At 58.1% G+C, this 10,419-nt stretch overlaps 1 protein-coding gene across 1 annotated transcript in view; it reads right to left on the bottom strand.

Annotated features, from left to right (window-relative positions):
- Nucleotides 1-10,419, bottom strand: part of CDH23 (cadherin related 23) — a 190,303-nt gene that overhangs the window by 5,606 nt on the left and 174,278 nt on the right. Inside the window, exons 40-55 of the mRNA XM_027893374.1 lie at nt 9,296-9,476; nt 8,318-8,451; nt 7,893-8,102; nt 7,642-7,749; nt 7,023-7,125; nt 6,059-6,184; nt 5,769-5,972; nt 5,098-5,556; nt 4,185-4,301; nt 3,441-3,665; nt 3,188-3,357; nt 2,786-2,923; nt 2,511-2,630; nt 1,901-2,078; nt 959-1,170; nt 239-433 (exon numbers count right to left, since the gene is read on the bottom strand). Of these exons, the coding sequence (XP_027749175.1) occupies nt 239-433; nt 959-1,170; nt 1,901-2,078; nt 2,511-2,630; nt 2,786-2,923; nt 3,188-3,357; nt 3,441-3,665; nt 4,185-4,301; nt 5,098-5,556; nt 5,769-5,972; nt 6,059-6,184; nt 7,023-7,125; nt 7,642-7,749; nt 7,893-8,102; nt 8,318-8,451; nt 9,296-9,476 (2,880 nt within the window). The remainder of the gene's footprint in view (nt 1-238; nt 434-958; nt 1,171-1,900; nt 2,079-2,510; nt 2,631-2,785; nt 2,924-3,187; nt 3,358-3,440; nt 3,666-4,184; nt 4,302-5,097; nt 5,557-5,768; nt 5,973-6,058; nt 6,185-7,022; nt 7,126-7,641; nt 7,750-7,892; nt 8,103-8,317; nt 8,452-9,295; nt 9,477-10,419) is intronic.

Below are 10,419 nucleotides of genomic sequence, written 5' to 3' on the forward strand. Positions count from 1 at the left end.
GAGGCAAAAGGGCCGTCCTGTGCCTTTGGCCTGGGATATTGGGGGGATTTAAGAGGGAAGTTGGCCCACCAGGATGAAACTCCCCGATGGCACATGAGAACCACCCAGCTCCTGCTAAGGTGTGATATCCTCACAACTGTGGCAGCTGGCCCCGCGCCCACCACATCACCTGCATCCCACCAGCCCCACACTGGACCCACAGGCTCAAGGACTGCCCTGGCCCCCTCTCCTGGCTCACATTGTACACCGCCTGCTTCTCCCGGTCCAGCCGCATGGCCGTCTGGATCAGCCCGCTGACCGAGTCGATGCTGAAATACTCCCAGTCTTTGTTCCCTGCCCCGGTTTTCAGCAGGTTGTAGAGCACCACTCCGTTGAGACCCTCGTCTTTGTCCGTGGCATAGACCTCGTAGACGTTGGACCGCAGGGGGATCTCCTGCTTGCACACAAACAGCCCTTCAGCATTGCACCTGAGCCCCTTGCTCCCCTCCAGCCCCTCCAAACCCCCTGGGTCCAAAACCCCTTGGGTTTGGAGATCAGCAAGCTGCCACTACCCAAAGCCCAGGTGGGAGCTGTGATTCCCTTCGGCAGGGTGGGTGCTCCGTGCATGCACTGGGGACTGGCTGAGTCAAGCCCTGCTTCCCAGAAAGGAGAAACATCCTAAATGTCAGCATTTCCAGCCCATGTTTATAAACAGGCTCCGCACGCAGCGGCTGACTGTTCACTTATTTTGAGTGCTGCAGGGGTTTCTGTTCCCCAAAACTGCCCCAGCATCCCCGTTCACACGTACGGAGAGAGGCTGTTTTCGAACGCCGAGCCCCACGACCCAAACCCTCTTGCCAAATCAAGGTCTCGTTCCATCCCCAGTGGAGACTGGAGATTGAATTTTGCTGCTGAGAGGCAGGAGTGCCCCTGGCCAGCCTCAGCATGCCACAACCCTGCTGCCTCTCACGGGGTTTACCTCCTTGATGTGCAGGATGGTGCCGTTGGGTGGGCGGACGAAGACGGGGCGGTTGTCGTTGATGTCGATGACCTCGATGTGAAGCAGGGTGGTCCCCCAGAGAGGGGGGTGCCCCTTGTCCGTGGCCACCACAGTCAGGTTGAACCGCTCGTAGGACTGCAGGCGCCGCCGGGACGTGATAAGCCCGGAGTCTTTATTGATCTTGAAAGCCTCTAGGGGCAGAAAAAACCCCACATCTCTGGCTCAGGACACTTGGCACCAGATAAATTATTAGAAATGAGTGTAGCAGTTGAAGTACACTCCTCACTGGTGGGAAATCCCTGTCAAGGGGTGATGGAGAAGAGCCAGCTGCCTGAGGCCAGGGGTGTCTCAGGGTTTTCAGAGCATCCCTGCCCTCTGACACATCCTTGTCTCTCAGTCCTACTCCCCGGTCACCCCTCTGTTTCACTCCTGCCCTGGCTGGGACAGTAGAGCCAGAGGAGCCCATGGGTCTCAGGAAAATGGATGTTCTGCAATTCCCTTCTGCATTTATGCTGGCTTTTGCCTGATTTCTATAATTTCTCAGTGTGCAGGCACAGGATTTCAGGCTCTGTCACTATCCACCCACACCTCCTAGCCCTTCCTAGTCCTCACCTAAAGCAGGCAGTGAGTTTGCTCCAAGACACGCTTGTGTACATAGCAAGTCCTGCTGGGGTGGGGGAGACAATGATAAACTAAGGCTGGGCTGCAGGATAAAGGCAGGCAAAGTCCTGATATCCCACACCATGAGGAAGCGTGGAGCAGGAGCGAAAGCCTCACGCTTTCAGTATTGCTCCCGGGAGCGCGCGTGGAACGTTGCTCCAAACCAACTGCAGGAGATGAGGGGGTGGGCTTGGAGCCTGTGTCTCCTCCCTCATCACAACCCTCCTCCCTGGGGAAGAGCCCCTGGTCCCCAGGACCCACCTGCTCCAGGACCCTCGAGGCTGTAGGTCACCACGCCGCTGTCCCCCTCGTCCAGATCGGTGGCGGTCATGGTGATCACCGATGTCCCCGCCGGCTCGTTCTCGTAGACACTGGTGCTGAAGTGGCTCTTGCTGAACTGGGGCCTGACGTCATTGATGTCCAGGACTGTGATCAGCACCTTTGACAAAGCACAGCCAGCTGGGTGATGTGAGGTTAGAGCAGGCTGGGCAGCCCCCCAGGGCTGTCACCCCTGCTGTGACACGCAGCTCTGCTGCCGGAGCGCGGCACCCTTCCTGCCATTTGTTTAACTCTGCTGGCTGAATTCCTGCCTCCAACAATGGGGGCTGCCACGGCTGGGGCCCCCATTCATGCTGGAGCACTTGCAGACAATAGTGTCACCCTTCCCTGCCCCTCCTGCTCCGTCCACTCCTGCTGACGTGCTGTCTCCCCGCGGCACAAAGTGCCCTGCACCACATATGCCACAGCCCCTGGAGTTATCTGCTCTGCCTAATTCCTCCCCATGCCAGCCACTGAGGAAAAAAGATGCAGTTTTATCACCTTCTTGCTGGTACCACCATACAAAGGCTGGTGGGAGGAGGAGAGCCCTTACCTGCACAGAGTTCTCCCGGCGGTTACTGGAGACGTCCCCAGGGTTGTCCCTGGCCACAGCTGTCAGTGTGTAGTGATCCTTCTTCTCCCGATCCAGGGCTGACAGGATGTAGATGTCACCCTGCAGCACACAGAGACCTTCAGGTGGACCTCGTCTGGCAGAGCTGGTACTCGAGAAGGGGTAGAAGGTGAGGTGTGGGAGCAAGGCAGAAGTTGGGACCATTTCAGCCTCCCCTCCCTTTCCCCGCTCTGTTCCAGCCTCGGCTGGCTCCTTACCGTGTTGGGATTTATCCCAAACTTGCCCTCTCCATCCCCCAGGCTGTACTGGATGAGAGCAAACTGCCCAGAATCTGCATCAGTGGCCTTGACGCTCAGGATGACCGTCCCCAGCGGCACATCCTCAAAGACAGCTTTCTGCAAGCAAAGGGAGCAGGCAGGACTGGTTGGTTCATCATGCGCTCTTTTAGTGGGCAGTAGCCAAGGGTGTAGGGTGGCATCCAGGGGTGGGCACAGCCAGACCCAGAGCAAGGTGTTCACACAGAGACCACTGCTAGCTTGAGCATCTTCTTCAAATGCTCCAGGCACAGACAGAGGGGAAGAGCAAGTGTCCCCTGGAGAAGCCCACCTGGTAGGCACTGCCCAGCCCCTAGTGGAGTTTAAGAGGGGAGCCCAGCTCACCTGGTAGGATGGTTGACTGAAAACAGGGTTGTTGTCGTTGATGTCCACGATCTGGAGGTACACGGGGATCTCGGCGGATCTGCGGGGAGAGCCGTTGTCGGAAGCTCGGACGGTGAAGTTCAGCCACTGCACCTCCTCGTAGTCCACCGTCCTGTTGGCCACGACCTTCCCTGGAGGACGGCAGACCTTGAAATGAGAAACCTGCCCCAGGTCACCACCCTGCCCCAGACTCCCACCTCTCCAGGTCACCGACCTGCCGACTGGTCCTCGAGACAGGCATAACCTTCCGGAGAGAGGTTCAGCAGCTCGTAGGTGATCTGCCCATTGGCACCTTTGTCTGGGTCCACTGCTGAGATGGAGATGAGTGTGGTGCCCTGCGTGGCTCCTTCCAGGATCCTCTCGGTGAAATAGGTGACCCCGAAGGGGCGGAAGCGGGGTGTGTTGTCATTGACATCCAAGATGTTGATTGTCAGCTTGGCTGTGGCCACAGTGACCACCACAGGGGGAAGAAGAAAGAGAACAAGTGAGAAAGAGAAGAGAAGGAAGGACAGGAGGAAGGAGGGTGTAAAGCTGTAGGTGTAAAACTCCAGGAGAGCCAAGTGGTGCTCGTTCATCACGAAAAATTGCAATAGTCCCCAAAGCCACTATACCCTGAGCTGTTTGTGGGCACCTACTCCTGGTCTGTGTGTGTCTTCACCCACAGAATTAACCTGAATTTACCAGGAACAGGGTGGCAAAACATGGTGGGGATGGTAATGAAGAAATGGGTGTCTCCCACGTTACAGTTATGGGCAAATGGTCCCCTCAATTCCCAGAATGTCCGGGACATTCTCTAAAGGAGTGCTCAGGGGAGAACCTGAACCTGATGGGATTGCTCCCTCTGGAATTGTCCCTGATTAGGATAGAGAGGAAGGTGGGACAGCTGCTGACTACACAGAAGCTGTACTGGTGCCTGGGAAGGGCCCCTGGCAGCTGCCAGCCCTGTCCCCACACTTACCATTGGGCACACTGACTGAGCGGTCGATGACTTCGCTGGCATTGTCGTGGACAGAGATGGTGAGCTCGTAGGAGGCCACTAGTTCACGGTTGAGGGGAGTTTTGACCTTCACGGCTCCTGGGAAGCCCAAAAAGATGGATGTCACGGGAAGCGTGTACCAACCTTGGGCTGCACTTGTTCTCCTGCCTCTCCAAAGGCCAAATGGGAAAAACTCTTGATAGCTACGGGAGACAGCTTCTCTCTCCCTGCTTTCCACCTCCTGCCTTCCTGTCTGCTCCGCTCTGTCCAGCCAACAGGTTCTCACATCCCCTCACTCACAGTTGTGCATCCAAGAGGGGCTTGGAGCAACTGCTGCTGCTTCCCTTTACAACCCCATCCACCTTAGCTCAGCATCTTTAACAACCTGGTTCTGCACCCTTTCCAACAAGGGCATCTTTCTTTCCTGGATCAGCTTTGTGCTTCCAAGAAACAGATGTGGGGAGCTCCTGGCTCTCCTTCCCCAAAAGTAGAGCCCACCTCCAATCCCAGAGTGCCCCCTCTGCTCCCTCAGTGAGGGTGTTTGTGTCCAGTCTGCCAAGGCTGAGCAGCCCCCGGCCCGCAGTAGGGCTGCCAGAGGAGATGGCTGAGATGGAGGGAGATGGATGGCACAGAGACACAAATGAGCACAGACACAGAGACAAACCTGGCAGGTTGAGAGCCGGAAAAGAAAGAAAGGGGTTAGTTTAGTCAGTCAGTCAGTCAAGAGAAGACAGGGCAGGGTGAGACAGGACAGCTGGAAGAGGAGAGTGGGGAGGCAGGAGAGGCATCTCCCCATGCCTTGGACACCTACCTCCAGGCAGAGAAGAAGAACAAGAAGAAGCAGAAACGAGGAGAGGGGTCCACACTGCCTGTGCCGCCCTTCCCGCTCTCCTACCTGTCCTAAAATCCACCGTGAACGCTCCCTGCTGCTCAGGCACCAGCGCGTCCGTGTCATCGCGGGCCACGATCTCCAGCAGGTAGTACTCCAGGCGAGGGTGGAGGTCCCGGTCGATGGCAGTCACCTGGGCCACCACGGTGCCAGGGGCAGCTGACTCGGGCACGCTGACCGTCTGGATGGGGTTGACGAACTCGGGCCGGCAGTCGTTGATGTCGTCGATGACGATGCTGACGGTGGCGGTGCCCGAGAGCGCCGGTGTGCCCTGGTCCACGGCCACCACCGCCAGCCGGTAGGAATCCCGCTCCTCCCGGTCGATGGTGGCGTGGGCCACGCGGATCACCCCCGTGCTGCCCTCAATCAGGAACCTGTCCTGGCCGCCGCTCTCTATCCGGTAGTCCAGCTGTTGGTTGAGGCCGCTGTCAGCATCCGTGGCTGTCACCTGGAGGACGGAGAAGCCTGGAAAGGTGGGACACAGCCCTCTCAAGCGAGGGTTGGAGGGCATCCCTCGGTCCCAAGGCAAATACCATCAAGCAACGTGGGCAGCCCCAGTTCCCAGATTTTCCCTTCAACCCCATCCTGGTCCACTGCTGACGCTGGGATCTGGATCTTCACAGTCCCAGGGGGACACCCAGGTCTCCCCATTGCCCACCCTCGCATCCAGTCCTGACCTGGGGGGCTGTTTTCCAACAGCCGCGCTGTGATGAACGCTGGCCGGAAGACGGGGTGGTTGTCGTTGTCATCCAGGATGGTCACTGTCAGGCTGGCAGTGCTGTTCAGCCCCCCCACATCGTGAGCCACCAGTGTGAACTCCAGGTGAGGGTCCAGCAAAGCCTCTCGGTCTATCACAGCACCGGCCTTCACCGAAACAACACCTAGAGAAAGGGAAAAGCCTGGTGACAGAACCCAGCTGTGCCTGGTGGCTCTGGGCTGGGGACAGGGACCAGCTGAGCCACCCCACCTGTCTTGCTGTCAATAATAAAGATGTCCAGGGATGACTTCAGGAGCTGATAGGTGACCACAGCGTTGCTGCCCTGGTCAGCATCCAGAGCTAGGATGGGCCCACTGAGCATCGTGATCAGAGTCCCTGGATGAGATGATAAGCATTAGGGTGGGTGGCAGCCTCCTGCTGAGCCCCCCTCCCACCCTGGTGACACATGAGGGACAGCAATGAATGGATGGAGGAGGTGACAGAGCGAGGCCTCGCGGGGCACGAGGCAGTTGGGGGGGAGCTGCTGCAGCCTTGCAGACCGACTCGTGAGCCCAGGAGAGGTGGTGGGACATCCAGCTAAAAACAAGCAGACAGACACATCCATCAGAGAGGGCAGCACCAACACCCTGCTGCCGAGGGTGTCACCTGGAGGCACACCAACCGTTCGCCTGGGATGTCCCACAATGGTGGGACAGGACACCTGAGGTCTTGGAGCAGGGAGTGATTTAAATGGCAGGAAGGTAAAAGAGAAAAAAAACCCCAGCATTTCTAACTCTTTGTCTGGGAAAACTCTACCTGGACAGGCTGGACTCTTTAATCTCTAACCCCTGGAGCAAGGTGGATCCAGGTGATGGAGACACAGCAGCCCACCCCCTGCAGGGATGCTGGGGAGGTCGATGCCCTCAAGGCTGCCCTGAGGGCTCACTTCAGGCCCCGGGCACCCCTTGCCCTCTGCAACTGAGCAGTTCCCAAGTGGGGCCCATTTCTGACCTGTGCTAGGAAGGGTTTTCACCAGCAGTATGGCCCCTCCTCAAGGCTGACCTCCCTGGGCAGTCAGCAGGAGTCCCAGGAACTCAGAATCCCTGTCCCACTGGCCTGCAGCCTCGCCCTGGTCAGAGCTGTGCCCCCTTCACCACGTCCAGGAGACAACTCCCCTCACCCAGCCACAAAGGGAGTCTCCAGGAGCTACATAAGGGAGTGAAGGGAGACCTACCCGGAGGTGAGTTCTCCATCACCTCAGCTTGGTAGGAGCTCTGGGTGAAGAGGGGGCGGTTGTCATTCTCGTCCGCTACGGAAATGACCAGCAGGTCAAAATCCTAAAGGAAAATTGGGACGAGGGGTGATGACCGTCACGTCCTTTCCTTGAGCTCGCCTTCCCCCTGTCCCACCCCCAGTCAAAGCTGTGCAATCACGGTGTTGTGCTCCCTGGACCACCCTCAAGGGTGTGCAGGGACCCTCACCCCGGGCTGGGCATCCCCTCCCAGCCTGCACCCCAAAGGGTGATGTGTGAGGCATCTCAGCAGAAACAAAGGATGCTCTGGTATCCTTGTGGTTGTCCAGTTCTACAGCCCAACTTTGTCCCACCTTCCATGACACCCACTGCAGTTGCATGGAGTCAACAAGTGATCCTGGGCTTGCCCTAAATCCTACTTGTCCTGTTCTCTGCTGCGGGTGGCATTGTAGCCCCCTCTTTGTGACCCCCGGATGCTTTTTGGGGCTGGGGTTGCTACTGGAAACGCGCTGTGGGTAAATGCAGTCTGTTTTTAGCCATGGCAGGGACCCCCTTTCCCCCACCAGCCACCACTGGAGGTCCCGGCAGTGTCCATAATTACCCGCCTGGCATTGCGGATGTTCTCGGGGTTGTCCTTCACTGTGATGGTCAGCCTGTACTCTGCCACCCTCTCCCTGTCCAGCGGGCGGTTTACGTAGACAATGCCACTCTATCCGGGGAAAAAAAAAGGGAGAGAAAACGCCCAAGGAATGTGAGGAATACTTCTGCCAGGACACGGATCCCGCGGGTGCCCAGGGAAGGCGGGGCTCTGGGGCCGGGGGGCTGCCCACCATCCCACCCCCCGGGGCGTACGGTGCTGTTGATGTAGAAGGCGTTCTCGGTGTTGCCCGCGGTGATGTCGAAGGTCAGGAGGGCGTTGGGCCCCTGGTCGGCGTCCCGGGCCAGGACGCGGGTGACGAAGCTGGAGACGGGGGCGTTCTCGCTGAGGGTGATGTTCATCGGGAGGTTGAGGAGCACGGGGTCGTTGTCGTTGATGTCCAGCACGCGGACACCCACCAGGATCTGCCGGGGGGGGAGAAGCAGGGCAGGCATTTGGCACTTATTTTCATATCCCATCCTCTCCTTGCACCCCCCCAGGCTGAGGGGGGAAGGCCCCAGGGACAAGGAGGAGGAGGAGGAGCAGGAGGAGAGGAGAATGAAGACAGAGACCAGAGGGAAGGATCTGGGAAGCGGGGAACGACACCCCACAGCCCCTGGTGCCACCCCAGGGAACTCACCGTGGAGCTGAGGGGAGGCACCCCCCGGTCCCGGGCGGCGATGGTGAGGTTATAGAAGGGGATGTTCTCGCGGTCCAGCTCCGCATCCTTCCGCACCCGCAACTCTCCTTCCACCGGGGAGATGACAAATTCCCCTGCCAGAGACAGTGGGTCCCTGGCTTGTGCTGTGCCCCTGAAAATGGCCTGGCTCCCCCAAAAAATGGCTTGTCTGGGAGCTGGGGCAGGGGCACCACGGTAGGTTTGGGGACAAACCCGTGCCCCTTTACTGCACATATGGGAGGACTGTGGTAGCTGGGGACTGTGCTACTGCAGGGGAGGGGGTGAATGCCCAAATAAGGGGTGCCTGTGCCCCTTTTCTGCGCCTTTCTGAAGATGTCAACAGCCCCTGCATGCCCTGTGATGGCCACAGCAAGGTGGGCCACACAGCACAGGCTCCCCACAAGCTGAGGGGTCGCGCCCTGGTTGTTCTGGAAAGGCTTTGCAGTGGGGTCAGTTGAGCTCTGCCTTCCAGATTCCTGGACTGAGATCACACCCCCCCTTCACAGAGGGACAGCCCCATGTCCCCACGGTTAGGGATGCCCACCGCTCCTCTGCCACCTGCCCCAGGGTGCCGGCACAGCAATTCAGTGCCCAAACACCCTGTAAACCCCACAGGGGTGAGGTTTCTCTTTCTGCGGTTTGCTTCTTTGCCTTTTTGATTTTCTTTTTTTTTTTTTTTTTTGCCTTCATTGTTTGGCAGGTTTCCCCCCCTCCCTTGCACAAGCCCCGGTCACCCCCTCCCTGCCTGGCCACGAACAGGTTAAGTTTCCTGTTGCTCAGAACAGGATTTCCTGGTGTCGAAAGGCTGAATCCGCAGAAGCAGCTGCTTGGAGGGACGATGGCTTTTCTGAAACTTCCGCCCCCCGCACTCCCTGAGTCAGGCCCCTCCAAGGGGGGCAGCCAGCAGGGCAGACTGTGCCCCTTTGTGTCCCCACTCACCCAGGGGGTCCCCGGCGACGATGCTGTACTCCACTTGCCCGCTGGGCCCCGAGTCGCCGTCGTGGGCCAGGAAGGTCCAGACCCGTGGGCCGGGCTGCCCTTCCGTGACGTCGAAGGGACCCTCGTAGGGCCGGGGGAAGGTGGGACAGTTGTCGTTGATGTCATTGAGGTTCACCAGCACCTGCGGTCAGGGCAAGGAAGCTGAGGGCTGTGAGGGGAGAGGGATGGAAGGGGAGACCAGCCCGCTGGCCGGGAGCATGGGAAGCCATGGATGGGTGGCACTGCGAAATACCTCCTGTGTTTCTGGCTTTTCTGGGTTCACCTAACGTCCAGCTCCACAGTTCAGAGGTTGAAACTCACTTATTCCTGATCATGCCCATCCTACGGTCACACTGTGAAACTCCAGCTGCACACAGGTGGGGGGCACTGCTAAACCTCTGGGCCACACACCATGATGGAGGAGTCAAGGCAAAAGCCCATATTCCCATCCTAAACCCCAAGCTGGATACACAAAACCCACAGACAAGGGTTTGACCACCAAAGCCACGAGTTTGGAGAGACCCAACCTCTGCAGCCAGCTGCACGCTTGCACTCTCCTTTTCCTCCAAAAAGGCCTCATTCCTAATGCTGGGCAAACTTACAAAAAAATTTGCAGGTTGCATTCTTATTCCAGCAAAACCACTCGTGGTACAGGTGGTTATGAGAAAGACACTGGAAACGGGGAGTTTTTTGACTTTCTGGGTCAAAGGATAGTAAAATCCGTCAGATGGGCAATTGTTACTGGCTAAATCTAATCTTTACAGAGAGCACATCCAAGTCTCTGCTCAGTTTCCCAGCAGTGGAGAAAACAAACACTGGCACGCCTTATCAGGGTGATGGACTTCCCATCACTCGGGATCTTAAACAACCTCTAAACCTCCTCCTAAACAATCCCCAAGCCTCCTCCTAAAAGCTGTGTTTTTGTACGGTGCTGGCACAAACTCCCTGGGCCATGCAGGGAGGGTGTTTCCTATCCCTTCTGGCTGTGGGGCTTGTTGCTGAGGGGGTTTCCAAGTCCATGTCTCTGCTTGAGCCAAGTGCAGGGGAAGCTCTGCCTTCACTTGCACCACACCAGCAGCTGCCGC

The sequence above is a fragment of the Empidonax traillii genome, unplaced genomic scaffold (assembly GCF_003031625.1).
Source record: "Empidonax traillii isolate 1590-97213 ecotype Southwest subspecies unplaced genomic scaffold, ASM303162v1 scaffold387:size635111, whole genome shotgun sequence".
In the NCBI taxonomy this organism is placed as follows: domain Eukaryota; kingdom Metazoa; phylum Chordata; class Aves; order Passeriformes; family Tyrannidae; genus Empidonax; species Empidonax traillii.